Below are 13,812 nucleotides of genomic sequence, written 5' to 3' on the forward strand. Positions count from 1 at the left end.
GCTTATAACAACATTGGTTGGGGAAAGCGCCTTTAGCAACAAGACCAGGAATTCCCATTTTGTGATACATTGTGCTAAAGTGTGTGTGTGTGTGTGTGTGTGTGTGTGTGTGTAGAGAGAGAGAGAGATTCGTGCCAGCACAGAGTGTGGCCATCCATTCATGTTCAAAACCTGTACTGAATAAATGTGAATATATTGTGTTTTTACCAACCTATTTCCACTCACCCGACTCAGTAATTCCATTAATGCATTCTGCAAGTATGCTCAATTACATGAAAATCGCTTTATTATAAAATGTTGAAAACACGATCGCTCAAACTTTCATTCACACAAAGCATCTCTGCAATTCTCTAACTCGTAACTCCTCCCACCCCCCACTTCCAAGTCATACATAATGTACACGGCTAGCTCAACAGACGTCTACGAGTTATATCCCTTTCTTCTTCGTTCAAACTATGTGAAATCCTAACGAACGGCAAGGTTCTTTTACATTGACTTTTTCATTGGATTTTTATACTGTTCTCAAGCTGTTTGTATTGTTTCTATTAGGCCTAGTTTCAGGAGAAATGCATGAGCCTCCTTAATAGTAAAATTTGTCTTTTACCGTTAAGCTACTCGGTCAAAGTTGTTATGTGACCTCTGCAGACGGTGCAGTAGCCCAATTTCGAGGAAGCAGTTTTTGCAGAAGCCATGATTGATGTAGTAGTTCAGTGAAATACTTTATTTATGCTACTTCTAATCACCTTTCTCAGTTGTAAATTTCACTATATTAAAAATTATTTGCTACAACATAAATATACATGTATAAAAAAGCAAGAGAAAAATGTATACTGAAGCACAGGGGCTTGTATCGTTGCTTAAAATTGACCTGTCATACATGTACTACATAATAACTAGTTATATAGTACACATATGACAGGTCAACTGTAAGCAACGATACGAGCCCCTATGTATTGAAGGGACTAGTCCTACAATTAATCCTAAAATATAAGACGTATCGCATGTTATTATTTATGTTTTAGTGATACGTCCCAGACTACCAAAACATAAATATCAGAGTCGAGGTCATACATGTAGGACTACCGAAGGAACCAGTCATGTAACTTTCCTCGAAAGTGATGGGAGGTTTGAAGTTTCTTTACGGCCGGTTGTTTATTTGTCGTTGTTTTTGTTTATTTTTTACCTTAAGATATAAAACTGGTAAAACAAATATACTGGGCATGATAGATTTTTTCAAGCAGTTTGCGTATAGGGTTTTGTTTTAAAATATACCTATGTCCCCTCTGTGATTAAAAGGTCTGTTGCTAAAGTGTGAAATAAAATATTTGTGTGGTTGTTATCTGTATCTGCATCAGATTTCCATAACAACTCTACATTTCTATATAGCTCTTGTCCAGTAAGATTATGTCCAGTTTGGTCTGATTGAGTAAATTGCCTTACCTGTGATTAGGTTTATGTTCAGTATTACAACCTCAGTTGATGTATCCACAAATGTTGCCTGTTATAACTGTGTACATTTGCATAGACCTTGGGAAGGGCATTACCTCCCATTTACTCAGCATGATATAGCCAATACATGTACTGCATTAAAGTACTTCACACTTATAAACCAAACTCAGCCAAACTAAACATTTGTGTAGTATGATGTTGAACAGTAACCATTTCTGAATCAGTAGGAATAGACAATTTAGTGAGAAATGCTACCTTCACATCCCCACACACAAATCAACTAAATGGAGAATCCACTATATTTTTCTATTCTGATTGTCAGGAACAAGTGCCAACGACATGCAACCTTTAAGAAGTGAGGTTTAATTTTGATTCATAACAGTAATTCATAGCATGGACAAGTTCCCTTGAGAAGAGTAAATCAAAAGGAATAACATAAACAAATTTTGTTTGATGGCCTTTCTTAATTTGTTGTAATAAACTTGCATTTCACATTTACAAGTAATCATGCCAATTAATTTTTATGATATAATGTTCCAGTCATTGTTGGCTTTGAAAGTTTGAAACCATGCTTTTTGTGTCCTATTATGGAAGACACTTTTTGAAGAGAAAAGCACACCACTGAAAGCATCCTTTGGCAAAACAATTTAAAATTATCAATTTAAGAAGCCTAAAAATTGAACCCTGAAGATTCCCCTTCAAGCTCACACTATCTGAATAAAGTAACAAACTTAATGAGCCAGTAAGAAACTAAAATGATCTAATTAGTTAAGAAAACTGGGACAGTGTTTGACAAATAATCTGCTGTTTATGACTTTATGAATTAAAAATGTGATCTACTTGAACAGACTTTCTGGAACATAAATTTGTATGAGTCATTCCCATGCATTTGATTCATGCTAATGATGTATACGGTACATACATTCATAGATCGATTGGTCATACCAGGTTAGCACACACATTGTGCCAGTGATGGCAGATAATTGTATGATTGGCATTGGGTATATGACAATGAGCCATTGTTGGGCCATTCCTCAATTTCTGGCATTGGAAGAGCACTTGTTGGGCTAATGTTCAGCAGCTGTAATTCCCATATTGGAAAAAAATTAATTGGTCAAAGTTGTTCTGCATTTGTGTTGCTTGTGTTGAAATTATATGATTTGGCCCCAGGTTGGGACAAATTTTTCCAAGTTTAATATAGCAGTGAAATAATTTCATGTGACATCTCAAAAACTAAATCTGTAAAACCCATTTGTGGAGCAGAATACTTTATAACTTTTTCCTTGTTGAAATTTTACTCTTCAGTTGTGGAAATAGTTTTCATGTTGCATCATGTAAGTAGATTTGTTTTCAAGAATTTAGGATTTTTATAAGCTTCATATATTTAAATATCAATTTATGCATATTTGAGTTATATATTCAGTACAGAAATTACAAAAATATTTGTGGAAACCAGATGTCTTGTGTTTTATCCAAGCATGGCATGATTGAGATGGTTAAGTTTGGTCATTCATGTGATACTTTGGGGTTGACATCGATGGTTAAGTTTGGTCATGTATATAAAATTGTGATGTTGGGTCAATATTGTTTCAACTTTGCCCACTGTTGGGCAAACATTGGCATGATGTTGATCCAGCAGAGGGCCAGTGAGCAAACTGATGTTGGATAAACATCATTAACCACATTGGACTGACATAGGTACAGCATTGGCCCAATGTTGGTATGCTATCAGGGTATATGCATGAAGAGAGAAAAATATAGGTTCTTTTCTTAAACTTAATAAGAGTCTGCAGCATGACATACCTACCGCAGGCTGTGACATAACTAAGTAAGCCAATAAGCTATTACATAATAATAATGAGGTACTATATGATCTTTTGCTTGTTGATACTCCCAAATCGACTCAAATGGACCTGCCGGTAACTTGTGAATTGAAATGGAGGTGCAAATAGAGTTAAAAAGACACATAAATGATGCCAACTTGAAACTGAATGGATCTCGGTGTTCCTTAATCAAGACCTTAATGGAAGAGAATGGACTCAGATTTTGTCATACAAACCTAAAGGATACCCGGATGGAATTTACAGGACCTAAAAGGAGATTCAGATGGAACTAAATGGATCCAAAAAGGAGGCCCAAATTGAAATATTGACCAAAATATGAAATGAATTGGAAGTAAACTGGAGACCCAAATTTAACTAAATCAAGTCAAAGTAGAATGGAAAAGACACAAATGTGACCTCTGATAAGCACCAAAGAAACTTTATCATTTGGCAAACCAGTGTATTCAGAGGGAGAAAAAAATCTTGATATAAGACTGAAAAATGAAGTGAACACTGTTCTTTAGGACCTTTAATTTATAATTGCCATGTTCTCACTGAAACACAACATGTTTATGTTTACTAATTAAGGATAAAAAGGAGATACATTGTTTACAAATTACTAAGAATTGGTAACTACGGGCTGTTTCATTCAACATAGATGGTATCCAGGGAAGGAAGTTTTTTTAAAGTTATGCCAGGGTACTTAGATTTCACATAGTTCATATTAAAATGATAAGAAAATTCTAAATTGCATGTATGGATGAGTACCCCACATTAAGAGTGCCTTCCCTGGGTCCCATGTATGTTTTACTGGAACAGCCCTTAGTAATAAATAAAAAATCTAACTAATTATATATCTTTGAGTGCATTAAATTCCATGGGCTCATTAGGTTCCCTTTCTTTCACTACTTGGATCCATACAAATCTTAGCTAGAGTTAGTTTATTTCCAGTTGGGTCTCTTTAATTCTGTTTGGGTCCATTGATCCACATTGGGTCTGTGCATTTTCATTTCGATCAGTTGATTTCCATTTGAGTCTCATTTTTATCTGGCTGGGTGTTTATTTGGTGCAATTTTAGTCGCTTCTTTGATTTTGTGTGGGTGAATTGCCATACCACAGGATCTTTACATTGCTAATTCCAAAAGAAACCAGAGATTTTGTTTCCTTGCTATGAATATTACCACTTTGAACTTCCTGTTAACTGTCTTGTGGGTAAATGTATTTTTAGGCTTACTTTAATGCCCAATAAAGATATGCAATACATTTCTTAAAAACACTATAAAAAAGTCGTCTTTTCTTTGCAGCAAGATGATTTTACTGTCCCGACTAAGTTGCAAAACCATCCAAGGCATTCTCAAGTCCTCATTTTCTAACCAAGTGGCTAGCTACAGATTCATATGGACATCCTTGCCTGTGGCATCATTTCAAACGGTAAATCAATTATGAATATGCCCTGTTCTCATGATCTTTGGAAAGAAGAAAATGAATAGAGAAACAAACTAGTTGAAATTTTCTTTATTTTCTACCTTTTGTTTATTTGTAAAAAAAAAAAAAGAACATTGAAAAAAAGGAAAGGAATAAATACAAGGTCTGCATCGAAAGCCTACATTCAAATTCACTTTTTATTTTCCACAAAAACAGTTGTTTATAATAAATGTATCATATTTTTTAAAACAGTAGTAACTGTTCCTTTTGTTATCTTTCTTGCAGAAATTCACACAAAATCTTTTTGATTTTTTTATAAAATAAAGTTTTTCTCAATTTTGTTGTTATTGAGACAGATGAATGTTAATGATGGTATTCACTTTTGTTTTCATATATGCAACGAGTTCAACATTCTGTGACAAAAAGTGTCAGTCTTTCCATTAATAATAAACAAAGCTTAAAGTTGGAACTGATGTTACCTACAGTAAATAATAAAGATATTAGATTGATATCCATTTAATTTAACAAAAAGTAAGCAGTTATTTAAAATAAAAAACACATTTTCAAACGATATGTTAAAGGTATTTTTAAATTTTTTTGTGTGGGTCTCATGATTAATTGCCATCATAACACCCACTTTTTCATTAGGAGAGTGGTCATTGGCATTAAAGTTATTATCATTAGGCAGGTATGGTCATTGACATTCAGGTTACTCTCATTAGGAGAGTGGTCATTGGCATTCAGTTTTTCATTAGAAGAGTGGTTATTGACATTCAGTGTTTCATTAGAAGAGTGGTCATTGGCATTCAGTGTTTCATTAGGAGAGAGTCATTGACATTCATTGTTTCATTAGGAGAGGGCATTGGCAATCAGGTTTCTGTCATTAAGGGAGTGGTCATTGACATTATGTTTTTCATTAGGAGAGTGGTCATTGACAATTGGGTTTTTTATTAGGGAGAGTGGTCATTGGCATTCAGGTTACTGTCATTAGGAGAGTGGGCATTGACATTATGTTCTTCATTTGGAGAGTGGGCATTGACAATCAGGTTACTGTCATTAGGAGAGTGGTCATTGACATGTTTTTCATTAGGAGAGTGGGCATTGGCAATCAGGTTACTGTCATTAGGAGAGTGGTCATTGACATTATGTTTTTCATTAGGAGAGTGGGCATTGGCGATCAGGTTACTGTCATTAGGAGAGTGGTCATTGACATTATGTTTTTCATTTGGAGAGTTAGCATTGGCAGGCAGGTTACTGTCATTATGAGAATGGTCATTGACATTATGTTTTTCATTTGGAGAGTTAGCATTGGCAATCAGGTTACTGTCATTAGGAGAGTGGTCATTGACATTATGTTTTACATTAGGAGAGTGGTCATTGGCAGTCAGGTTACTGTCATTAGGAGAGTGGGCATTGGCAGTCAGGTTACTGTCATTATGAGAATGGTCATTGACATTATGTTTTTCATTAGGAGAGTGGGCATTGGCAGTCAGGTTACTGTCATTAGGAGAGTGGGCATTGACATTATGTTTTTCATTAGGAGAGTGGGCATTGGCAATCGGGTTACTGTCATTAGAGTGGTCATTGACATGTATTTCATTAGGAGAGTGGGCCTTGGCAATCAGGTTACTGCCGTTAGGAGAGTGGTCATTGACATTTAGTTTTATTTCGGCCATTGACATTCAGTGTTTCATTAGGAGAGTGGCTATTGACATTTGGTTTTTGATTAGGGAGAATGGTCATTGGCAGGTTACTCTTATTAGAATAGTGGTCACTGACATTCAGTTTTGTATAGGAGAGTGGTCATTTACATTTAGTTTTTCATTAGGAGAGTGGTCATTGCCATTTAGTTTTTTATTAGGAGAATAGTCACTGGCATTCAGGTTACTGTCATTGGAATTCTGTTTTTATTAGGAAAGTGGTCATTGACATTACGTTTTTCATTAGGAGAGTGGGCATTGGCATTCAGTTAACTAATTAGGAGAATGGTCATTCACATATTGACATTCAGGTTAGTTTCTTTAGGAAAAGGATCATTGGCATTCAGTTTCTCACATTAGGAGAGTGGTCATTGGCATTCTGTTTTTATTAAGAGAGTCATCATTGACATTCAGGCTACTCACATTAGTGGAGTAATCATTGGCATTCAGGGTTACTCACATTAGGAGAGTGGTCATTGGCATTCAAGTTACTCATTAGGAGGGTGGTCATTGGCATTCAGGTTACACATAAAGAGTGGTCATTGGCATTCATTTTTTCATTAGGAGAGTGGTCATTGGCGTTCGTGTTACTCTCATTAGGAGAGTGGTCATTGTCATTCAGTTTTGCATTAGCCACTATGGTCATTGACATTCAGGTTACTCACATTAGTAGAGTGGTCACTGGCATTCAAGGTTACTCTCATTTGGAGAGTGGTCATTGGCATTCAGGTTACACTCATAAGGAGAGTGGTCATTGGCATTCGGTTTTTCATTAGGAGAGTGGTCATTGGCATTCATGTTACTCTCAGTAGGAGAGTGGTCATTGGCATTTTGGTTACTCACTAGGAGAATGGTCACTGGCACTAAAGTTATTATCATTAGGCGAGTATGGTCATTACATTCAGGTTGCTCTCATTAGAAGAGTGGTCATTGATGTTCAGTTTTTCATTAGGAGAGTAGCCATTGGCATTCTGGTTACTCATTAGTAGAGTGGTCATTCAGGTGACTACAAAAGCATAGCGTTACACATTCAGATTGATGCAGATATCTTCAACATTAAAAAAATGATTCTCATATAATTTGTACCTATGTATATGATGGAATGTTTGTGTCGTAAGTGTTCCCTCGTGAAATTATATAAAATTTATGCTAGTCATAAGTGTCCAACAACTTTTGGCCTTGTGAGGAAAGAAAACATTTAATAAACTAGACTCATAATATAAGTCATAAAAGGAAAGCACCACAGGGACCTCAGGGACAGAGTTTCTGTGTCAAATAATGCACGAAATTCTCATCATATGTACCTTTCCTCAATACATTATTTCCCTGTGACATGCCTCATTTTCGTCCATGATGCTTCCCTATTGATAAGTTTGGTCAGCCATGGCTGATCGGTGGAATAGTTATTGGCTAGACTTAGGTAAACAGGCAATAATAAAGTGTGACTAATTAACAGTTAATCTTTCTCCGATGTGGCGAATTTAAAAAAAAATGAAGTTTTGTAAAATGCGTATTTAAGCACCCATGATGATTGTTCAGCAAATAAACAATGCCATTTTTTGTTCTTGTAGTGTTTGAATTGGGGATGATGTGTATATCAGTCATGAAAGTAATCAAAGTTTTCTCAGAGTTTGAGTTTGACAGTACTGTCTGATCATTAAATAATAATAATAATAATAATAACTGCTACTTTAGTAATATTTGGACTGCAGTATCAGTAGGTACCTTTGAAAAGAGTGCAGAAAAGTACTTGGACTCATCAAAATGAGTTAGCAAAATCTGATTTCATTTTTTGGGAATGGACTTGCAATGAAAATGACACCCCGGCTAATGAAAGTCAGACTATAGACAAAAGTTAGAACACAGGGGAAGACAACAAGGAGAACTCAAACTCTGAATTTATATTTAATGCTGACTCCACCATGACTTTGGTGAAGGGCGCTGAGAAAAATTGCATCAGAACTATAAATGTAAGAGGGGTCCCCGAGTGGCCGAGTGGTCTAAAGTGCTTTCCATCACAGATCACTGCCATCTCACCTCTGTCTGCGTGGGTTCGAGTCTCTGGCTCGGCCAGTGTGGATATATGAGATAACTTGCCAGTAGCTTCTCATGGGTCAGTGGTTCTTTCCGGGCTTTTCCCGGGTTCTTCCTCCACCATTAATACTGGCCACCATGTATAGCCTATCTTGTGCTGAAAAATGGCGTTAAAACCCTATAACAACAACAACAAATGTAAGAACATAGAGACCCAATTGATTGAAGCAGTTCTCACGATTTAAAAAAGTGGAATTAGGTCATACATTAAAAACGGGTTGTGAGTAGTGTATGACTGGAGGCAAAATCTTTTCATTTAGATTGGATATACTGAAATATGCAGCTATCAGCCATTAACTGTAAAAAAAAACTAAACCTGGTTGACTTAATTGTTGTTGTTGAGGGTTGTCATGCTATGCAAAAAAGACAGACAGACAATCCTGTATACTATTGAGAAAAATTGGTGTGAAAAATGATGACTGCAAAAGCAGCACAGTTCACTGCAGTAATACAGTAAATAAAATAAACAAAGTAATTGAGGAGCATCCTGTACTTGAAGACTTCGATGAACTGAATGCCAATCATACATTATGAAATCAAAGAAAAGGAAACTACACTGACTAGTTTGCAGATGGTAGAATGCAGTATGATATATTAAAAAAACATTGGACAGTTACTGAAAAACAGTTTCTCCCTAATGTGATTTCATGAGGATGAGGATATAATCCAGATATATAATAAAATAATCATTTATTTTTTTCGTTTTCCTTTCTGTCCATTTGCAAGTGAGGGACTCATAAGTTTATGCCAGTGACTCTCAGAAATAGACTGGGGAGTTCCACAAGTGAACAATCCGAAACTCCTCATCCAGAAACTGTTGATTGGCCTGGCACTTCTATAATTTCTGACACTGTCTGCTAAATTTTGTAAATCAGTTTGGTATCAGAATGATATGTCAGAGAAACTTAAAAAATATTGCCAGCAATTAGAAGAAAAAAATAGTTGACAGTGTCTTCATCTAGCATTGCTTATTATATGACATCTGTACACTGCCCATTTATAACTTTGCCTGATAGACAGAGTGTATGGTTTTTATTGATTGGCCGATAATGTATATCTGCTTTATTGCCACATTTGCCTCGATGTAAACAACCAATTGTGTATGGCAGTTTTGCATGGTACAGATGGAAAACAAATATAAATAGTTGTAAATTGGTGATCATTTTAAATTTATGTGGTATTTTGTTGAAATATATGTGTAAGTTCTTCATTTGTCACAACATATTTTCAAGAATACAAGATTTTCCAGCTCTATTCATACAGGGTAACAAGGCTCCATTAGTTTTATCTATTACATGTATTACTTGTTAAATTTCAAGTAACACGTGATGATATTGGATCAAACATGATTTATTAACAATAAATGTTTCAAAAGAATGAGGATAGTTTTTATGTTCAATCAATATAAAAAAGAACATGGGGAAAATAAAAAATCCTTGCCATGGATGTAACAAAGGACTAGAAATTTAAATTATCCAGATTAAAAAATATTAACCTAGTAAAACTGAAAAACTAGGAAGTATACAAATTCTGCCAAGTTGATGATTATTCATTTTGAAGAGTCCCCAAATGTAGAGACCAAAAACTGGCCTCCTGTTCAATCTCTGCTCATCAATAAGTGCCATTTTATTACACTTATTGTTCAGTATAGAAGTAAGATTGGTTGTTTTAATGTCTCCATTGTCACATGGTTACAATATCAATTACATATTTTTAATGTTATTGCTAAAATTGTTGGACACAGATCACATTGGTCTTAAAACTAAAATTGGTCATAATCTGGTGTTTTAGAATAAATAACATTGGCAACTTATGATAACTAGGAAAAACTTTGTTTGGGATGGAACATGAATTTTAGGGCATCAAATTCTGTACTAAATATGTATCACTACCAAATGTATCTTCAAAACAAATCGTACTTCAGCTCGCTCGCTCTGAGATGAAATTTTATTATTATTTACCCTAATGACCTTTTCTGGTTGCCAGTGTAATTACATTTGTTTTTTTCCTTTCTTCTTTTCAGCAACCTTCATATTTAGAAATCCCCAAATAAAATGAATTGAGATTTCTTAAAATTCATCAAGAAGAAATTTCCTTGAAACTCATTTATTTGTTAACCAATGTTACTGAAAATATGAGAAAAGGCCATTAAATTCATGCAAGTAACTTAAGAAAAATACAGGCATTGAAGCTTTAATAAGTGGACATGGTCATGTAGTTCTGACAAACCAGACACACTGTGACACGTATATGCACAAGTACATATGGCAGAAACACTGTTTACACACTCGGCCTACTCTTTGGTGATCTAATACTAGTCATTTTTATTCAGTTTAATTTTGTACTAAACAAGAATGCCTTGGTCTGCATGTGAAGCCCATCTTTGAACAAAACAGTTAACCCATACAAAAAAATGGTTTTTGATGCTGACAATGCAGCAGTGACCACTTTACCTGTCTCCTTACTGCTAATGAGAGCTATAAAAAAAAGAATATAAAGTTAAAATCTAAAAATATGTTTGATTGTCACAATGTTGGAAGTGTATCCATGAAAATTTTACTCACAGATTTGAGCACGTTTTGTGATTACTAACATTTACATTTTTAAAACATGAACTTTTATACACAGACCACAGTTTATATTGTATATCATTTTATTTCCTGCTCTGTTTTAGGTCAGTCCTAAATCATCGACAGAAAACAAACTTCTGGAAGTCAGGACAGTAAACTATGTTCCAAATCGTTCTGCATTGTTAACAAGAAAAGGAGTGCGGAGATTTACTCCAAAGTATGACAAAGATGGTGTAAGCACGGATTATTCTCTAATCTATGAGAATAATAACTTGAATATGTACACCTATTATCCTCCGTTGACCTATATATGTGTATTGGTAACATGGTGCACATCAGCTTACGTCTTGTATCATCATCGTAATGTGTTGTACACTGACCTTTACATTGATCATCCAGTTGTGATCATTTTTCCTGTACTTGGATTTTCGGGCCTTCTTCTACTGACGGTGTATAGATTAACTAGCTGTGTCCTGGCCAGAATTTACCACAACAAGGATGCAGACAGATATGTTGCAGTCGTGCGATACTTCCATTACTGGCATAGAAAGTTAGAATTTACAATGTCTGATGTGCAACCCAGACCAAAAAAGAATACTTTCTCATACATGAGAGGGAATATTCTCATTAAGAATCAACCATTTTTGGCCGTTTGCTCAGATTTCAGTGTGCCAGAGTATTACAACAAAATGATGGGATGGGGTACTGATCATCCCCCTGACTGGTTAAATGATGAGGAAATTGAACTACCAATGTCTGATAGTAAGACCAAGACCAACATTTACAGATCTAAACAACAGCAGCTTAAAAAATAAATGTAACTATGTTCTTGTTAATGTGTTATATTGTATGTTACTGTAATATCATACAGCGATTTTGTTAGGCCAAAACTGTATTGATGTTTGTCCAGGCCACACTTCTTGCTTGTGGACAATTAGGTGACTTGGATGAGATGGATTTTGTAAGTTTCTAGTATTCTAGGCATAAAACAAAACAAAAAGAAAGCTGTTATTAAGTTTGATTTCCTCTTCGTACTTTAAATACATTAGAGAAAGGAACAACTTTGAAGACAATGAGAAATATTGGAATGTAAGAAACATTGGCTGCACTGAAAATTGTTTTTCCTTTAATGGTTTCAGCTTCTTAAGGACTTTGAAAATTGAAGTCTGTCACATCTTGACCACTGTAACAAGATAACTGGGTTGGATTTCGGATTTATAACAGAACACTTTTGATGGTGATACAAATACAATATTTATTGATGAATGATTCAAACAAAGAATGAATTATGATTAATATGTGTGTGTATAAAATCCAAATATTTGACATAATTAATACAATCCACACAAACCTAATAATGTAACATAAATGTGAATACAAGTAAATGACCTTACAAGGTACGAGGACAAAGGTTAATGATTCACCGTAATTTCACACAACGAAAAGAATGATGTATTTTACTCAGATACTAAAAACGATTCACTGTAAGTTCACACAACATAAAGAATAATGTGTTTTACTCAAATAGAAAAAATGATTCGCAGGAATGATGTATTTTACTCAAATAGTAAAAATGATGTACTTTACTTTCACATAGTAAAATGATGTATTCACTCAAATAGTGAAAAAATGAGGTACTTTACTCATATAGTAAAATAATTAAACGATAGGACAGATATCATGCAAAATATCTTTACAGTCCCAAAGCACTGGGTATAACAAACCCCAAAATTAGCCCACAGCTAAAAGAATACATGTATGTTGTTCACAAAACACTCCGTCACTAGCATACTTGGCTACCAGTCACAGTGGTCAATCAAGTAATCAGCAGTACAGGCAGTCACCGACCACCATTCATTTCCTTGGTCAATCAAGCAATCAGTGCTAACCAAACAGTCAGCAACGCCTGATCACCTGCTACTCAACCAGCAACACAGTGTTTGTTCAGCTCAATTGCTGCTAAGGTCAGCTTTATAGCTGCTGTGGTCAGCTCTAAAGCTGGTACCTCTTTGACTCTGACCAGCTGAAATTAAATCTAACACTGTACTGTAAATGACATGGGCATATACGATAACACATAATGATATTATTTACGGTAAGCTATACAAATTACATTATCAGCACAACATTACAAAGCAATAAATAGGTTCAGAAGTGTACTTACCTGTGTCCGAAAAGAATCCTATGATACTAAATGTTTCTTAATAAAATGTAACTTTAATGCTAATATAGAGCTCATGTTCAGTCACATACAAAAATAGAAAATATTTGCATTATACTACACAAGCCGGAGTTGCAAGGAAAATATACAAAAATAAACATGATAGTACAATAGTTATAACTTGTACATAAAAAATTAATAAATAACTTACATATCTCTACAGCTGAAGATGTGCAAGTCCTTAAGTAGACTGCTCACTGACAAGATGTTCCATAATGTAAAGATTTCGTCCTACGGTGAGGCATTTATACACAGTGTAGCCCTACATCATCTGTGCACTTTATGAATCGGTTTTTCCCATTTGAAAGCACTTCTCAGTGTGGCATAGGATGAACTGAACTCACTGTTTTGAAATATTGTACAATATTCATAAATCACCCTCGAGTATCATTGTATACAAAAAACGAAACCTGAGTATATGTATTTAATAAATAAAGGGATTTATTCAATTCCGTGACAACTACTAGTCTTCACTCTAAATATGTCTTGGGTCTCTGGAGTCAGTTTGTTTCTTGGAGATGTGTGGATTC

General features: G+C 34.9%; 1 protein-coding gene across 4 annotated transcripts; it reads left to right on the forward strand.

The window, feature by feature from the left end:
• The first annotated feature begins 427 nt into the window (after positions 1-427).
• On the forward strand, positions 428-11,893 carry LOC149780306 (uncharacterized). 4 transcript variants are annotated; one of them, XM_089937142.1, is made up of 3 exons: positions 428-475; positions 4,577-4,703; positions 11,166-11,893. In XM_089937142.1, the coding sequence occupies exons 2-3, from the start codon at positions 4,581-4,583 to the stop codon at positions 11,874-11,876; spliced, it is 834 nt and encodes a 277-aa protein (XP_089793268.1). In that variant the 5' UTR covers positions 428-475; positions 4,577-4,580; the 3' UTR covers positions 11,877-11,893. The 4 variants fall into 4 exon arrangements, with proteins under 4 accessions (XP_089793268.1, XP_089793267.1, XP_089793266.1 ...); XM_089937141.1 differs by having other exon boundaries at positions 433-480; XM_089937140.1 differs by lacking the exon at positions 428-475 and adding an exon at positions 495-710.
• The last annotated feature ends 1,919 nt before the right edge of the window (positions 11,894-13,812 follow it).

Source organism: Sinohyriopsis cumingii, chromosome 16, assembly GCF_028554795.1.
Source record: "Sinohyriopsis cumingii isolate HCF-2022 chromosome 16, ASM2855479v2, whole genome shotgun sequence".
NCBI lineage: Eukaryota > Metazoa > Mollusca > Bivalvia > Unionida > Unionidae > Sinohyriopsis > Sinohyriopsis cumingii.